General features: G+C 30.4%; 1 protein-coding gene across 1 annotated transcript; it reads left to right on the forward strand.

Moving 5' to 3' along the window:
• Positions 1–14,663: 14,663 nt before the first annotated feature.
• Positions 14,664–15,462, forward strand: LOC124943317 (nuclear transcription factor Y subunit B-9-like). The gene is made up of 2 exons (XM_047483847.1): positions 14,664–14,691; positions 14,837–15,462. Exons 1-2 carry the CDS (start codon positions 14,664–14,666, stop codon positions 15,460–15,462), a joined length of 654 nt encoding a protein of 217 aa, XP_047339803.1.
• Positions 15,463–16,373: the final 911 nt, after the last annotated feature.

Consider the following 16,373-nt stretch of genomic DNA (forward strand, 5'->3'; position numbering starts at 1 on the left):
GGATGCGTAGTTAGACGTGCGATCTAATAGGCGTAGTTAGACGTGCAGTCTAACAGATACGTAGTTAGACGTGTAGTCTAACATGCATAGTTAGACGTGCAGTCTAACAGATACGTATTTAGAAGTGTAGTCTAACAGTAACACATATGAGATCATTACCCTCAACAAGACTTACAACAAATTTGAAAATAACTTCTTCAAACGATAGAGCGATTTGATCGACTGCGAAAGGGAAAACACCATTGAACTCCATAATGAAGTCATGGATGTAATGAGTCTGATTCAAAGTCAAATGGTCGAGATTCAAGGTCATATGAGCAGGGCTGATGCTGAGCGACTGGAACAAGCTGATTCATTCGCAAGGAAAATTCAGGCAGTTGAAGATGCTAAAGTTGCTGCTAATAAAGAGAAGAACCTCATTTCCCATGGCGATGATAATGTTAAAATGGGGGAAGGAAGTTCTAGAGGTGGCAGTAGCAGCAGAGGAGGCGGTGGTGTTTCAACAAGCACCAGATCAAAGAGAAAGCAAACTGGTGATGAAAGCGATAGGCCAATCAAAAGAGGCGGAGGTCGTAGTGGTGATCGTGGTGGTAGAAGTGGTGGAAGTAGTCGTGGTGGTCGTTCTCTCCTTCCTTTTCGAAACCTTCTAAATGGTGAAGAATTTATTGGTGAAGGATTCAACTACCCAATCGACCCACTCGTGAAAAGGGAATATCAATAATCTTTTTCACCTAAATTATATTTTGTTGGTTTGTGAACTTGGTTTTAAACTTGGTTTCTGAATGTTGGTTTTTGGAACTGAATGTTGGCTTTTGGAACTCATTTTTATAGTTGGTGAACAAGTTTTACTCTTTCTTTAAATTGGATGGATATTTATCTATTTAATTGTGCAAAGTATTAACATCATCATCAAAAAGGGGGAAATTATTGGGTCAAATTATTTTGACTAAGGGTCAAATCACTTTGACTAATGAAATTTTGATGATGAGTTTGTATAAAACTTAAACTAAGCCTTCTAATTATTTTTGGTGCAGGTGTATCGAAAACATGCTAAATTAGACTAAGTCTGAATGAGGTTCATTAGACTTACTGGCTATTAGACGCATTAAGTTAGACGTGCAGTCTAACATATGCATAGTTAGACGTGCAGCCTAACAGATGCGTAGTTAGATGTGCAGTCTGACAGATGCATAGTTAGACGTGCAGTCTAACAAATATGCATTTAGACGTGTAGTCTAACGGATGCGTAGTTAGACGTGTAGTCTAACAGATACGTAGTTAGACGTGTAGTCTAACAGACGTAGTTAGACGTACAGTCTAACAGATACGTAGTTAGACGTGCAGTCTAACAGGCATAGTTAGACGTGCAGTCTAACAGATACGTAGTTAGACGTGTAGTCTAACAGGCGTAGTTAAACATGCAGTCTAACAGATGAAAGTTAGACGTGCAGTCTAACTCCTTCAGATTAGTCTGAAGGGATTCGTAATTAGACGTTTCATCTAATTCCATTAGACATGGTGGTCTAATGGATCCTGATATTAGACGGGGGCATCTAACTTCATTAGACTTGTCAGTCTAATTGGAGCACGTCTAATGCCATGCTTAAGTAGTTGCTTGAAGATAACATCCGTCTACCCACGATCAATTAGCTGTATGCTACTCCTACTCCACTATTCCGTGCAGATCAGTACGACAACTAGTTATATCCAATGAATTAATGCCACATAAGCAAATATTCTTCCCACTACTTGTTTTTTGCAGAATATCCTAGAAGAATATTTGGCACACTACTAGATTGGTACAGCCATGATCATGGTGCTCAGAGTCTGCTGTACCTGTGTACTATGGAGGTTTTCCAATGGGTGCTTGCACGTGTCATTATAGAAGATTCGACCGTTGGTACCTGCTCTCTATTTAAGGATCCTCAAGGACAACAGACGAAGCGCCGGACATAGAAGCGAACATACAAGCTGATACACTAACTGATACACTAAAGTTACAATCTCATGAATTGCTTTCTTACTTTACTGTGTGTACATCAAGAGAGAGATAGAATCAAAGTATTGTCTAGCTGAGTGATATTCTTCAATATATTGTAAGTTGAATAGAGTATGTTTTGTTCAATAGTGAGCTAGCTGTGCAATTGTATTTTATTATAAGAAAAATATAGTGAATCCTTCCGGTGGTTGGAAGAAGGGGTGATGTAGGAGAGTTTTGCTCCGAACATCCATAAACAGCTCTTTGTGTCATTTACATTCTGTCATCTTCTCCTTCTTTGGTTCTTAGCTTCAAACCTGAGCAAACGTTTCTGCACTTGAATTGTTCAAGAGTTTGCAAGGTTTGTGAAGAATAGAAAGTGATTTAAATCCCTAATAGGATTTCTATCAAACCGTTTTTGTACGAAGTTGTCATCAATAGCTAGACCCCTGTCTCTATTGATTACACCAATCCTATCATTATCTGCACGTTTTTATTTCCGCTCTTCCATCTAAAAAAAGTTATGTCGATCTTAAAACATTTTTACCCATATATAAGGGCAGTTTGTGCGATCCAAAATTATTTGTTCACATGCCTTACATTCCTCTCGAATCCCGTTTGGGATGAGAAAACAAATGGTAGGCTCAACCAATACACTCTTTAGAAGAAAAAAATTTAGTCGATTACTTTTCTAAGTCCCGTTACTTACTTCCTATCGAATATTGTAAAATAAGGTGAGGAAATAACTCACTTGGAGATGTCTTACCAAAATTGAGATAAGAAACCGAAATAGAACTTATCAATAGTTAGACATACTTTTAGCTCTTTTTTTAGAGTCACCACTTAGATCGGTCCTCGAGAAATTAACAATGAAAGATTTTAGAAATTATTTTGGGTTTAGGGTTTGTTTACGTGTGGGAAATGACCAATGGCTTTATGACCCACATGCTAGTCAAAATGGACAATATCTACTACGAAATAATTGGTCTTTCAAAACGTGAAGAATTATTACCATTTTGTTTTGATTCTAAACCTAAGTTATTCATCTAAGAATATATCTTACGTCAAAAGAGCTACGCTTATTCCATTCCTAAAGGATGTCTAAGATGTTTATAGCTTTATAAAAGACTAACAATATAAAGTATTTGAAAAACATTAATAACGAGAGAGCTGAAAGGAAGCACAAATCCAAAACAGTCCTAAAAAATGAGGAATTATTTTATATTGGTATTGTTTTTGTATTGTTTTTTGTTTTTTTATAAAATATTTTAATGTAATTAAGGAGTGAAAATGTTTGAAATGAAAAAAATATTCTAACAAACAAACTCCTAGGCCATTCTAGAAATTTTAATTCCAAAATTGAATGAAAAGTAAGTTGGAGGAAAAATTAAAAACAAAGAAGGACCACATCAACTTTTTGTTGCAAGTTTTAGACCAACTAGTTTTGATTTTGAAATCTCCATGGGAAAGAGTCTTGTCTTAGATGACTTGTGAGTAGGGCTTATGATTGAAGGGCTAGGTGATCGAACCCCACTTGTTATATTTTTATCCCTTTACCAAGCACATTTTTTTAAAGAAATTCCTTTTAGGTATTTTATCAAACACATAGTATGCATGATTTAAAATCAATCTTAAGTATGATGTTTGACTTCGATTCTTCCTGAATTAGACACTAATAGAAGCTTTGAACAATGTTAAAACAAGAACAACACAATCATGCATCAAACCATGGCTAGAAATCAAGTTAGACTTTCAGAATTTATGAAAAAACTTTTTGTCTAAACTCAAAATCACGTTACGATGGATTAGATGGATTTCTAAACTCACAATTGAACTCATAGAGTTATTTAGAACCCATCAAACAAACTAGAAGATTTGAGGCTCGTACTAAGGTGAATGGAGGCTTGTTGTCTCAACGAAGAAGATAACTAGAGTTTAATTTTAAATTCTCTCAATCGTGATCAAAATAAGCTATATCAATCTTAATCTTTATGAAATCATACTATGAATCTATTAGTGACCTCAAATGGATATGAAGACCGATAGGTAACTCTAGCTAGAGAATAAAATTTATTTACAAAATCTACATAGTTTTTCAACAATCAATCATTTTTTATTACAATTAGGATTTAGTCTCATGAATAACTTCTAAATCGATTAGATAATCATTCTTGATCATCTCCTTAAAGCTTGCACTTGAAGGAGATCCACAATTTTTTAGATAAGTTAAAAATTCGAGAAATCCTAATGAGGTCGAGTTATAATGTTAGAATCGACTAGAATGATTTATATCATTCCTAGATCATGCTAGAACAAGAAAATCAATAAGTTATCCCAGAAACTAGACAGTTATGAATTTAGAAGCTTAAGAATGAAATTTAATCGGTAACTTCAATTATAGTTAGAATTGTGGTTTACAGACAATGTAGAGACAATGTAGACAGCTTTATAGAAACTCTATGATGCTTTCATCAACTTAGGTAGAAGCTTTGACTCTAGTAAAAATAGGTGTAATAACGAGCTATAACAGCGATCGGTGTAAAGACCAATCACTATTATCAAGGTAGTAGCGATTGGTTATAATTTCAATCGCCACCACCTTAATAATAGCGATTGGTCTTTACACCAATGGCTATTACACTACCGCGAAAAAAACGTGCCAGGTTTAGCGATTGGAATAAAATCGAATCAATTTTATTTACTTAATAGCGATTGGATATGTGACTTTTACCTTTAATTAATATATCTCCCCTTTCCCTTTCCTTAACTCGCTCCCCCTATTGTCTCCGATCCCTTTCCTCTACCTCTCTTGTATCTCTACTTCTCACTTTCATTCCTTTAGCATGCAAGCTTCCGATCTTCAATCTCCTCTCCCGTTCATCATCATCAATCTTAGTTGCATTAATAAAAGCTATCATTGGACCTCCAATCGCTTCGTATATTCTAATCGAATCTTTCAACTACAAGACTACGATTATACTAGCGTCTTCTTTGTTTCTTCCATTGATTATAGCAGAAGCAATAACTTTGAACGCTACTTGTTCGTCGGTTTTTCCAATGATTTCGTCCATTTGCATTAGAGATTAAATCTCGGAATTTAGGGCTTCAAATCCTGATCCTGCCATTTCATAAACAATCAGTTATTCGATTTAGACTCGTTTTCGGTTGGTTTTGCTTCGACCCTAGGTCAATTACCATAAAGACTCGTCTTTCTTCCAAAAAGTTCAAAACGGCGGAATTCTCCAGAGTTCGCCCATCAGCAATAGACAACATCGCACTTCAGCTCATAGAAGAGTTTCTTTCCGGAATTCTAGGGTTTCTTTCTGTCATATTTGAAAAATGGTAAGTGTTTTCAGTTTTCAAGCTTTAATCCTATTGAAGTAATGCTGGAATGATAGTTTGAAGTTATAATAATCCAAGTAAAAGAAAACTGGTCTTGAATAATTCATAGATAAAATATCACATTCATATTCTATCTGTCTGGCTTCTTTATTTCCCTTTATTTTATAATTGTCTTTAATTTCTCATCATTCACTAATGTGTTTTACAAGCAGATTGATACTTCGTTTAAGGTTCTATCTAGAGCTAGTTTGAGGGGATCCATTACCATAATAGTCCATATATGTGTGCTTATGCTAAAGCGTTCAATTTACTAGCTTATTTGTTTCTGTTTCCATTGATTTAGGCATATAAAATGATTGGATCATTTCTCACCAAAGGGCTCGGGTATGCAATCGATAAACTTGTCATTACATTTCTTTTAATGTTATTAGTCTTTAAAACTTCTCTAGGTTCTTTCTTGTATCTCCAGGATGTTGTTTGGTTATGCTTAACAGCTTATGAATGTTTCAAGTGTGTAGAGAAGAACAAACCAGACATTATGGAGTTTTACTTTTGGTGCCAGTATTGGTATCAAATTTGAGCACTACTTAATCTGGTTTGAGTCTCATCTTGCAAAGTGCATCATCACTAAGGACATCATAATTTCATGGTTAGTCGTGCTATCTTATATATATATATATATATATATATATATATATATATATATATATATATATATATATATATATATATATAAATGGTTTTGTTCCAATTTATTTTTTTTCTTAATAATCGAGTTTTTACCATTTTGAAGGGTTCAAATGTATAGTGAAGCTAAATTGATATTTTTCATATATTTGTGGTACCCCAAAACTAAGGTGCGTTCACTCTTATGTGCAATAGTGATGACTATGGCATATCTAAATTTTCAACCGGCTAGGAAAATAAAATAATATTCCAAAAATAAATTGAGGTTAAAATATTGTATCATTTTACCTAAATTCAACGTAAAAGGGGTTGAAATTATTTAAATTTGATTTTAAACATAAATTATGTATAATTTATGGTTTAAAACAATTAAATAAATACTCAAAAATACACAAAAATGAAAATAACGAACATAATTTTTATTATGTTTCCGAAAATATTTTTTTTGGAATTTTTGGTGAAGAAAAATACAAGAAAGGGATTAAAATTTGATTTTAAATAACCCTTTTATTAAAAATATAAACTAACAATCCTATGTAGCCGATATATATATATATATATTTATATATATATAATGATGCTTAATTTTTAAAGTATTCGGATTGTCGGGTCGAGAGTTGTGGTTAATTTGTATATATATAAATGAGAGTAAATGGATACTTAGGTCGGATTGTGGGTTGACCCGCCCATACATTTAAAGTGGTTAAAAATAAAATTAAAAATGTTATTTGTATGTTTCAAACTTGCAACCTAACAAAACAAGTACAACCTCTTAACCAACTAAACTAACATCACTTTATATTTTATATTCAACATCAAATTTGATGAACGCGAGACATTTTAAAAATAAAAGTTCAAATTTTTAACTAACTAATATATATATATATATATATATATATATATATATATATATATATATATATATATATATATATATATATATAATGATGCTTAATTTTTAAATTGTCCGAATTGTCGGGTCGAGTGCTGTGGTTAATTTGGATATATGCGTGAGAGTAAATGGATACTTATGTGGGATTGTGGGTTGACCCGCCCATAAATTTAAAGCGGTTAAAAATAAAATTAAAAATGTTATTTGTATGTTTCAAACTTGCAACCTAACAAAAACAAGTACAACCTCTTAACCAACTAAGCTAACATCACTTTATATTTTATATTAAACACCAAATTTGATGAACGCGAGACTTTTTAATAATAAAAGTTCAAATTTTTAACTAAAAAATATATATATATATATATATATATATATATATATATATATATATATATAATGATGCTTAATTTTTAAAGTGTCCGGATTGTCAAGTCGAGAGCTGTGGTGAATTTGAATATATATGTGAGGGTAAATGAATACTTAGGTCAGATTGTGGGTTGACCCGCCCATAAATTTAAAAAGGTTAAAAATAAAATTAAAAATGCTATTTGTATATTTTGAACTTGTAACCTAACAAAACAAGTACAACCTCTTAATCAACTAGGTTAACAACACTTTATATTATAGATTCAACACCAAATTTAATGACGAGATATATTAATAATAAAAGTTCAAATTTTTAACTAACTAATCTATATATATATATATATATATATAATGATGCTTAATTTTTAAAGTGTCCGGATTGCCGGGTCGAGTGCTGTGGTTAATTTGGATATATATGTGAGAGTAAATGGATACTTGGGTCAGATTGTGGGTTGACCCGCCCATAAATTTAAAGTGGTTGAAAATAAAATTAAAAATGTTATTTGTATGTTTCGAACTTGCAACCTAACAAAACATGTACAACCTCTTAACAAACTAGGCTAACAACACTTTATATTTTAGATTCAACACCAAATTTGATGAACGCGAGACATTTTAACAATAAAAGTTCAAATTTTTAACTAACTAATATATATATATATATAATGATGATTAATTTTTAAAGTGTCCGGATTGTCGGGTCGAGAGTTGTGGTTAATTTGGATATATATGTGAGAGTAAATGAATACTTGGGTCGGATTGTGGGTTGACCCGCCCATAAATTTAAAACGCGGTTATGTATGTTTCGAACTGATAACCTAACAAAACAAGTACAATTCTTTAACCAAGTGCGATGGATAATTGGCCGGTAATAATTGAAAGTAGTTAAAAAATATAAATCAAATATTTGATTGACCAAAGTGTGAGGTCACGATGCTAAATATTAAAAAATATGAATAAGATATTTGATAGATCAAAATGAAAGTGTAAGGTCATTAGATGAGAGGTTCATTGAAAAAAGATATTTGATAGAGAAGACGGATTCAAGCATAAACATTTGTATAGTTTTGTATCATTATGTTCTTAAAGCATGTGTCTATATTATGAGTCTCAAATCTAAAATAAATAAAAAATATGTGTTGCTCGAAAACAAAAGTACAAGTAGACCAATATCGAATGCTTGAAAAGACAAAATTACCTGTATGTAGATAAGCAGCGGAGACTTGGAAGACAAAAGTACCTATAGAAAAGGTAAGGTGTTAGTTTAAAAAGAATTCAAACAAAGTCTTATTTAAGTTTTTATTTATATATATAGTTTTTTTTTATTAGAAATATTTTTTTTTGTAGTTGGTTGGAATCTTCTTAATATATGTTATAAATAAAAGAATTAAGAGAATAAAGGAAAAAATCAAATGGGTCTTCTTGGTATTTTATATATATGTTTTTGTTCTTTTTTAGAATTATTTAAAGCAATTGAAACAAAACACTATTAAAAATAAGAAAACAAACAAGCCCTTGGTCAACTGACGTCTAATTTTGGCGGGCAAATCTGAGCAATGATGTGGGTTCATGGGCATGGTCTAAGTGTGGGTCTTTCGTGGACTTGTTTGTAGGTCAGAGGCTTTCTTGGTTGGAAATCAACCAAACCTCAAGGTAGTAGTTCACCACCTTAACCTATCCAAATGTTTCTTTATTTTTTTAACCCCAAAATATGTACAATTGATTGATTAATCTAGCCATAGACTAAAACGACAAATAAACCAAACAAAAAGTGGTATGAAATCTATGAACAACGACTAAAAAAATAAACGGAGGTTGAAGATGAAGTGTAGGTATGTGCACTTCCTTACTGGATGCCTCAAACACATGTCTTCATGTCTCTAAGAATCATGTGGAGAACGATCCGACCATCATGACAAGACTAGGTGGCTTTCAGCCAAAAAAAAAATAGAAGAGCGAAAGAGAAAAGGTAAAACAGACTACTCAAAAATCTTATTTGGGCGTTTGTTATCCGACTTTTCTCGTTACACGAAAACGACTTAAATAGAACTCTAACTAGGGGTGAGCATAATATGGGTTTACCCAAACCCAACCCTAACCCAAACCCAAAATATTAATTTGGGTTGGTTAATATGGGTTGGGTTGAGTATGGGTTGGGTTGAGTATGAGTTGAGTTTAATTTGGGTTGGGTTAGGGTTACCCAAATTACCCAAATTATATAAATTTAGTTTAATTCTCTATTATTAATCCAATATAAACTAATCATCTTCCAACTTTAAGTCGAACACATTTTTGACATGTTTAACATATTTTTCATACGTTTAACATATTTTGCACACATCTAACACGTTTTTAATATTTTTGACACGTTTCACTTATAACATGTTTTTCACACGTTTAACACGTTTTTCACACGTTTAACACGTTTTTCACACGTTTAACACGTTTTTCACATGTTTAACACGTTTTTCACACGTTTAACACATTTTTCATACGTTTAACACGTTTTTCACACGTTTTCACATTTTTGACACGTTTTCACGTTTTTGACACGTTTTCACGTTTTGACACGTTTAACACGTTTTTGACATGTTTAACACATTTTCACAATAATAACACATTTTTGTCACGTTGAACACGTTTTTGACATGTTTAATACGTTTAACGCGTTTTTAACAAGCTTAACACGTTTTTTACATTTTTGACACATTTAATACGTTTTTAACATATATAACACGTTAACACGTTTTTAATAAGTTTAACACGATTTTCACGTTTTTGGCACGTTTAACACGTTTTAAACATATTTAACACGTTTTTGATAAGTTTAACACGATTTTCACGTTTTTGGCACGTTTAACACGTTTTTGACATTTTAACACGTTTTTCACACGTTTAACACGTTTTAAATATTTTTATCACGTTTTCACAATTAAAACATGTTTTTCACACGTTTAATACGTTTTTATGTTTTTGGCACGTTCAAAAAGTTTTTGACATGTTTAACACGTTTTCATACTAGAAACACGTTTTTGACATGTTTAACATGTTTTTCACGTTTTTCACATTCTTAACATGTTTAACATGTTTGTAACATGTTTAATACGTTTATAACATATTTAGCACGTTTTTCACGTTTTTGGCACGTTTAACACGTTTTTGACATTTTAACACATTTTACACATTTAACATATTTTTGACATGTTTAACATATTTTTTTGCACGTTAACACGTTTTGATAAGTTTTAACACGTTTTTGTCACGTTTAACACGTTTTTGGCGTTTTTGATACGTTTAATATATTTTTCACACGTTTGACATTTAACGTGTGAAAACGTATTAAACGTGTCAAAAATGTGAAAAACATGTTAAACGTGTCAAAAACATGTTAAACGTATCAAAATGTGCCAAAAACGTGAAAAACGTGTTAAACGTGCCAAAAACGTGCAATATAAGTCAAAACGTGTTAAACGTGCCAAAAACGTGCAATATGTGTCAAAACGTGTTAAACGTGCCAAAAACGTGAAAAACGTATAAAAACATGTTAAACATGTTACAAACGTGTTAAACGTGTTAACATTGTGAAAAACGTGAAAAAAATGTTAAACATGTCAAAATATGTTAAACGTGCCAAAAACGTGAAAAATGTGTCAAAATGTGTTAAATGTGTCGTAATCGTAAAAAATGTGTCAAACGTGTTAAAAACGTGTTAAACATGTCAAAATATGAAAATAGTGTCCAACGTGTCAAATCTGTTAAACGTGTTGAATGTGTGAAAAACGTATTAAATGTGTCAAAAACGTATTAAACGTGTCGAAAACGTGAAAAACGTGTTAAACGTCTCAAAACGTGGAAAACGTGTTAAACATGTCAAAACGTGTTAAACGTGTCAAAACGTGTTAAACGTGTCAAAACGTGTTAAACGTGCCAAAAATGTGAAAAACGTGTCAATAATGTGAAAAACATATTAAACGTGTCGAAAACATGTTAAACGTGTCAAAAACGTGAAAAATGTGTTAAACGTGTCAAAACGTGCCAAAAACGTGAAAAATATGTGAAATGTGTCAAAAATGTGAAAAACATGTTAAACGTGTCAAAACATGTTAAAACGTGTTAAACGTGTCAAAATGTGTTAAACGTGTCGAAAACGTGAAAAAACGTGTAAAAAATGTGTTAAACGTGTTAAACATGCCAAAAATATGAAAAACGTGTTCAACGTATCAAAAATGTGTTAAATGTGCCAAAAACATGTTAAACGTGTGAAAAACGTACTAAAAATGTCAAAAACGTGAAAAACGTGTTAAACGAATAAAAATGTGTTAAATGAGTCAAATACATGTTAAATAAAAGAATAAAAATAAAATAATTTGGGTTACCCAACTCATACTCAACCCAACCCATACCCAACCCATATTAGTAAATAATATGGGTTGAATTATGGGTTGGGTAAATTTAATTTGGGTTGAATATGGGTTGGGTAATACGGGTTGGGTTTACCCGTTTGCTCACCCCTAACTCTAACACATTTCACAACTAACACCAATAATCAATACAAGACAGAAAAAGTATATTGCAATGTCAAGGAGAAGAATGTTTCAAAAAAATATAATGAAAATATTAAGAAAAAATGGAGCTACATTAAAAGTTTACAGAATTTCTAAATACTCCTTAAGAGGTTCTCTAAGCTAACTCTTGATCTTTAGCACACTCAAACTCCGAAATTCAGAAAAACATAAAAGTTTTAAAATTCACAATTAGTATATAAAACTCTTCTTCATCTATTTTTTTCCCATTTTTCTCATTTTTTTCTTGACCTAAAGCCTTATTAAGAACAAAATGCAAGAGTATATGGCAGAACCCACATGAGCGTTGAAGAGTTATGGAAAGATATTGTATCGGATTGCAGCGCCCTCACGGGAACGTGGAGAAGAATTCCAAGTACGGAGCAAAACTTGAATATCTGTAGGACTGAAATTTACCATTTTTTAACTCACTAGAATTGAAAGCATTGTAATTAGATAATTTATTTACGTTTTTAACTTTTATTCAGAATGTTACGACTTCAAAATCATTCTAGGCATGTATAAAATGATCCCTTAAATTCGTGGTTTTGTTTTTCGTTTTTTTGGAATTTTTAATGAAATGACGGTAAGTCGTTTTTCCAATTTTTTTTTTTTTAAAATTATAAGATAACAAATAAAATTAAGATATTTTTTATAAAGTAGCAATAAAAGTTAATATAAATTTTAGATATTATTTCAATCTAGTTTATTTAATTGTTTATATATATATATATATATATATATATATATATATATATATATATATATATATATATATATTTAGAAACTAAAATTATAAAATTTAGGTGATAAAATGTGGGTGTATATAATAATATATTTTATGATAAAAATTTAATATTTATAATAATATTTTAAACTACATTTTTAACAAATATTTAAAATATTCAAAAAATAATTAATATATTTAACATTATTTTTTTTTATCTTTTTATATTAATATTTTAAAATTATTAATTATTTATAAAAATAAATCAATAAAATATAATAAATGCATATTAGATATAATATATATATATATATATATATATATATATATATATATATATATATATTCAAATGATAATTAAACAAATAATTAATATATTTAATATTATTTTTTAAATATTTTATAAATATATTCGAAATTGAACTTCTTTTCATACAAGAACATTTTTTATTTTGTTAAAACTCAAAATAAATTATGTTAAGTAAAAAAAAGTAATAATAATTTATTTATATTTTAAAATAAAAATTAATTAAAAATCACTTTTTTCACAACTTTTCACCTAAAAAATAATTATTTAATTCAATCAAATATTTTATAAAAAAAAAAATCACTTTCACTTCTTTTTAGTTTGACCATTTTTAAAAGTGATTGTGATATTGATAATTATTAAATTTTAATTGTATATCTACATTTAAAAAATATTATAATATTATGTTATTATTAAATAAAATTAATAATTTATATTATTTAAAAAAGTTATTTTATTATTTTTAAAAGTATTATTGAATAAAAATATTCAAATAAAATAATAAAAAAAATCAATAAAATAAATTAAAAGGGTTAAAATATAAAACAGTATAAAATATTTAAATTAAAAACATATTTACTTAAGACTGATATTGTAAAGTTGGTAAAGTATATTTAATAGTACAAAACAAAAATCTAAGACAATCTCATAATTATACAAAGTTCATCTCAAGGTTTTAATTATTTTAAAAAAATAATATTATCTAAAAATTTATCAATTTTTTGTATTTACTTTTTATTTAAAAATATTTTATCTAATTTAATTATATTTCTTATATTAAATAAAAATAAAATTAAATAAACATTTTATTTTGATAATTTTAGAAATAATTGTAATCCTGATATACTAATTATTTGATAAAATTAGAAACAATTGTAAATATACTTAGTTTAAGCAATGGATGCATGTTCAATAAAGATAAATTTTGAAGCTCTGTTGAAATAAGATAAATAAATGATCATATATCATTGTGTCATTAATATAGTAATATAAATCAAAATAAAATCATATTATAAATGAAAAATTTTCAAATCCAATCTAAAAGAAGCCCAAAATCTTGACCTCATTCAATTTTTGATGTATTAGAAACATTGATTAGTAAAGGAAAATTGTGGGCGTAAAGAAAGAAGCCAAAAGGTAGAAAGTGACTAAACAAAAGAAGATAATTAGGAATTAAGATCTATGTTCATTTCTTTTATATATTCTTCAAATTATTTTACTTTATATATATATATATAACGGCTGTTATAAAAAAATAATATTATAATAATTATTTTGGTTTAAAAAATATGAGATCTATAAATCAATTAATCAAAATTTCTTTTCACATAAATTAAACTACCTATAATGAATTGTTCTAAATTAATAAATTACTCAATTCTAAATCTATTAATTCTAAATTTTAAAAAACTGAAAAACTTTAATTTCTAAAATCAATAAAACATTTTCTATACCAACTACTAACCTCGTAATCAAATAAAAATAAAGTCCCTAATAAATTGAAATTATCCCCTAAAAATATATGAATATTAAATTGGATAACAAAAATAAGATAATTGGCTGTCTTTATTTTTTTAATGTGAATAGATAAAAGTTAAATAATTAGGGATACTATTTAATTTACCTTACTTTTTTTTATTAGGGATATTTTTGAAACCAATTAAATTGAGTAAAATGCCCATCTACCTTAGAGATAAGATTACTTGGTATCTAGCATTAAATTACTTCATATTGATGAAATTAACTATAAAATAATGACATTACCTTGGATTAGATATAAGAATTTTACCAACTTGACTATGGAGAACAAGGGTTCAAGCACAAGAGGTAGATTAAATCTACAAACTTGAATCTCTTTTAGTTACTTTCTAAAAATATTTACTCAAAATATAGTACTAGATTGATTTGGGTATATGAATTTTATTGAATTCATTTATTTCATTATTAAAAAACGTAGATTTTTCCATTTCAGCTTCTGCGACGCCACCAACGGAGCCATTCATACCGGTGGCGAATGTGGTGAGGATTATGCGGCCTGTGGTACCGCCGCACGGAAAGATTGCCGAAGATGCAAAGGAGATTGTGCAACATTGTGTCTCGGAGTTCATTAGTCTGGTAACGGCTGAAGCGAACATGCAATGTCAGAGCGAGTGTCGTAGAACGATCACCGCCGATGACATTCTGCGGGCCATGGGAAAGCTAGGGTTAGATGAGTATGTTAACACCCTATCCCTTTACATTTTACGTTATCGTGAGGCGGAGTCATTGGGGATGGCCGTCCCATCGAGACGACCAATGATGACTTTTGGGCCGATTCAAGGCCCAACGGGCCATCTGGCTTTGCAGGCCCACAATGCTGTTGGGGCGCATGGACCGTTGAATGTTATGAATGGAAAAAGAGGAAGGGATGATTTTTCCAACTCAAGTGACCCCAATGCTGCTTCTGCTTCTGGTTCCGGACCTGGACCTAGACTTGGACCCAGACTCGGAGCCGGACTTGGACCCAGACCCGGACTTGGACCCAAACCCGGAGCTGGACTTGGACCCAGACCTGGAGCTGGACTTGGACCTAGACCTGGACCTGAAGGTCCTAATTGATAGCTTCAATTTTGTAATGCTCCCAATGAAGTAAACAAAAACAATAAATATTATGTGTGTTCAATAAGCATGCACTTGTATGATGATGATGGTTAAAATTAAAGAAGGTAATAAAACATGGGATTTTTTTATTTTCTAATTGACCCTCATATTAATCTCCAATTTATAATTTAAAATAATCCCAAGCCAATAAATTATTTATGAAAATATTTCTATACGGACTCATTGCATGAGAATAAATAATTAATTAATTTAGAAGCGGTGTAGTATCAAGCAAATTATATAATAATTAAATTGCAGACTATTTAAATAAATGAAACAACCCCGTTGGACATGACACTTTTAGAAATATCCAAAATCGCCACAAACAACCATTTGAGACCCCGTTTCAATCCACGTGAGGAGGAATATAATAAAAACGATATTATGCCTCATCATCAAGGGGAGATCTCCGATTTACCCTACAAAGTTTAGAAGGAGAAAATGGGAAAATGTGAAATTACACGTGATATTGAGTCAATTAAAATGAACTTAGGAAATAAGTTTATTTAAATCAACATTGATCTAATTATGAGCTGATATTATTTTGATGATGTGAGGTGCAATTAAAATAAAACTTAGTTATGAATAAGTGAAGCTGAAAAGCTTAATTTAATGTTGTAAACCAATCAGACTAAATTGTGAAACTATTTTTTGTGCAGGTACAAATCTAAAGACTATGCTACTTCAGACGTGGTCTGAAGCAGACGCCTATATACGTCTTTCTACTTCAGACAAAGTCTGAAGTACGCGAGTAAACGAGGTCCAACCCCCTTATATGCGGTCTAAGGGAAAGCGCAATTAGACGCCGTCTAACTCCTTTAGACGCGATCTAAAGGAAAGCGTAGTTAGACGAGGTCTAACTCCTTTAG

This window comes from Impatiens glandulifera, chromosome 6 (genome assembly GCF_907164915.1).
Source record: "Impatiens glandulifera chromosome 6, dImpGla2.1, whole genome shotgun sequence".
Taxonomy (NCBI): Eukaryota; Viridiplantae; Streptophyta; class Magnoliopsida; order Ericales; family Balsaminaceae; genus Impatiens; species Impatiens glandulifera.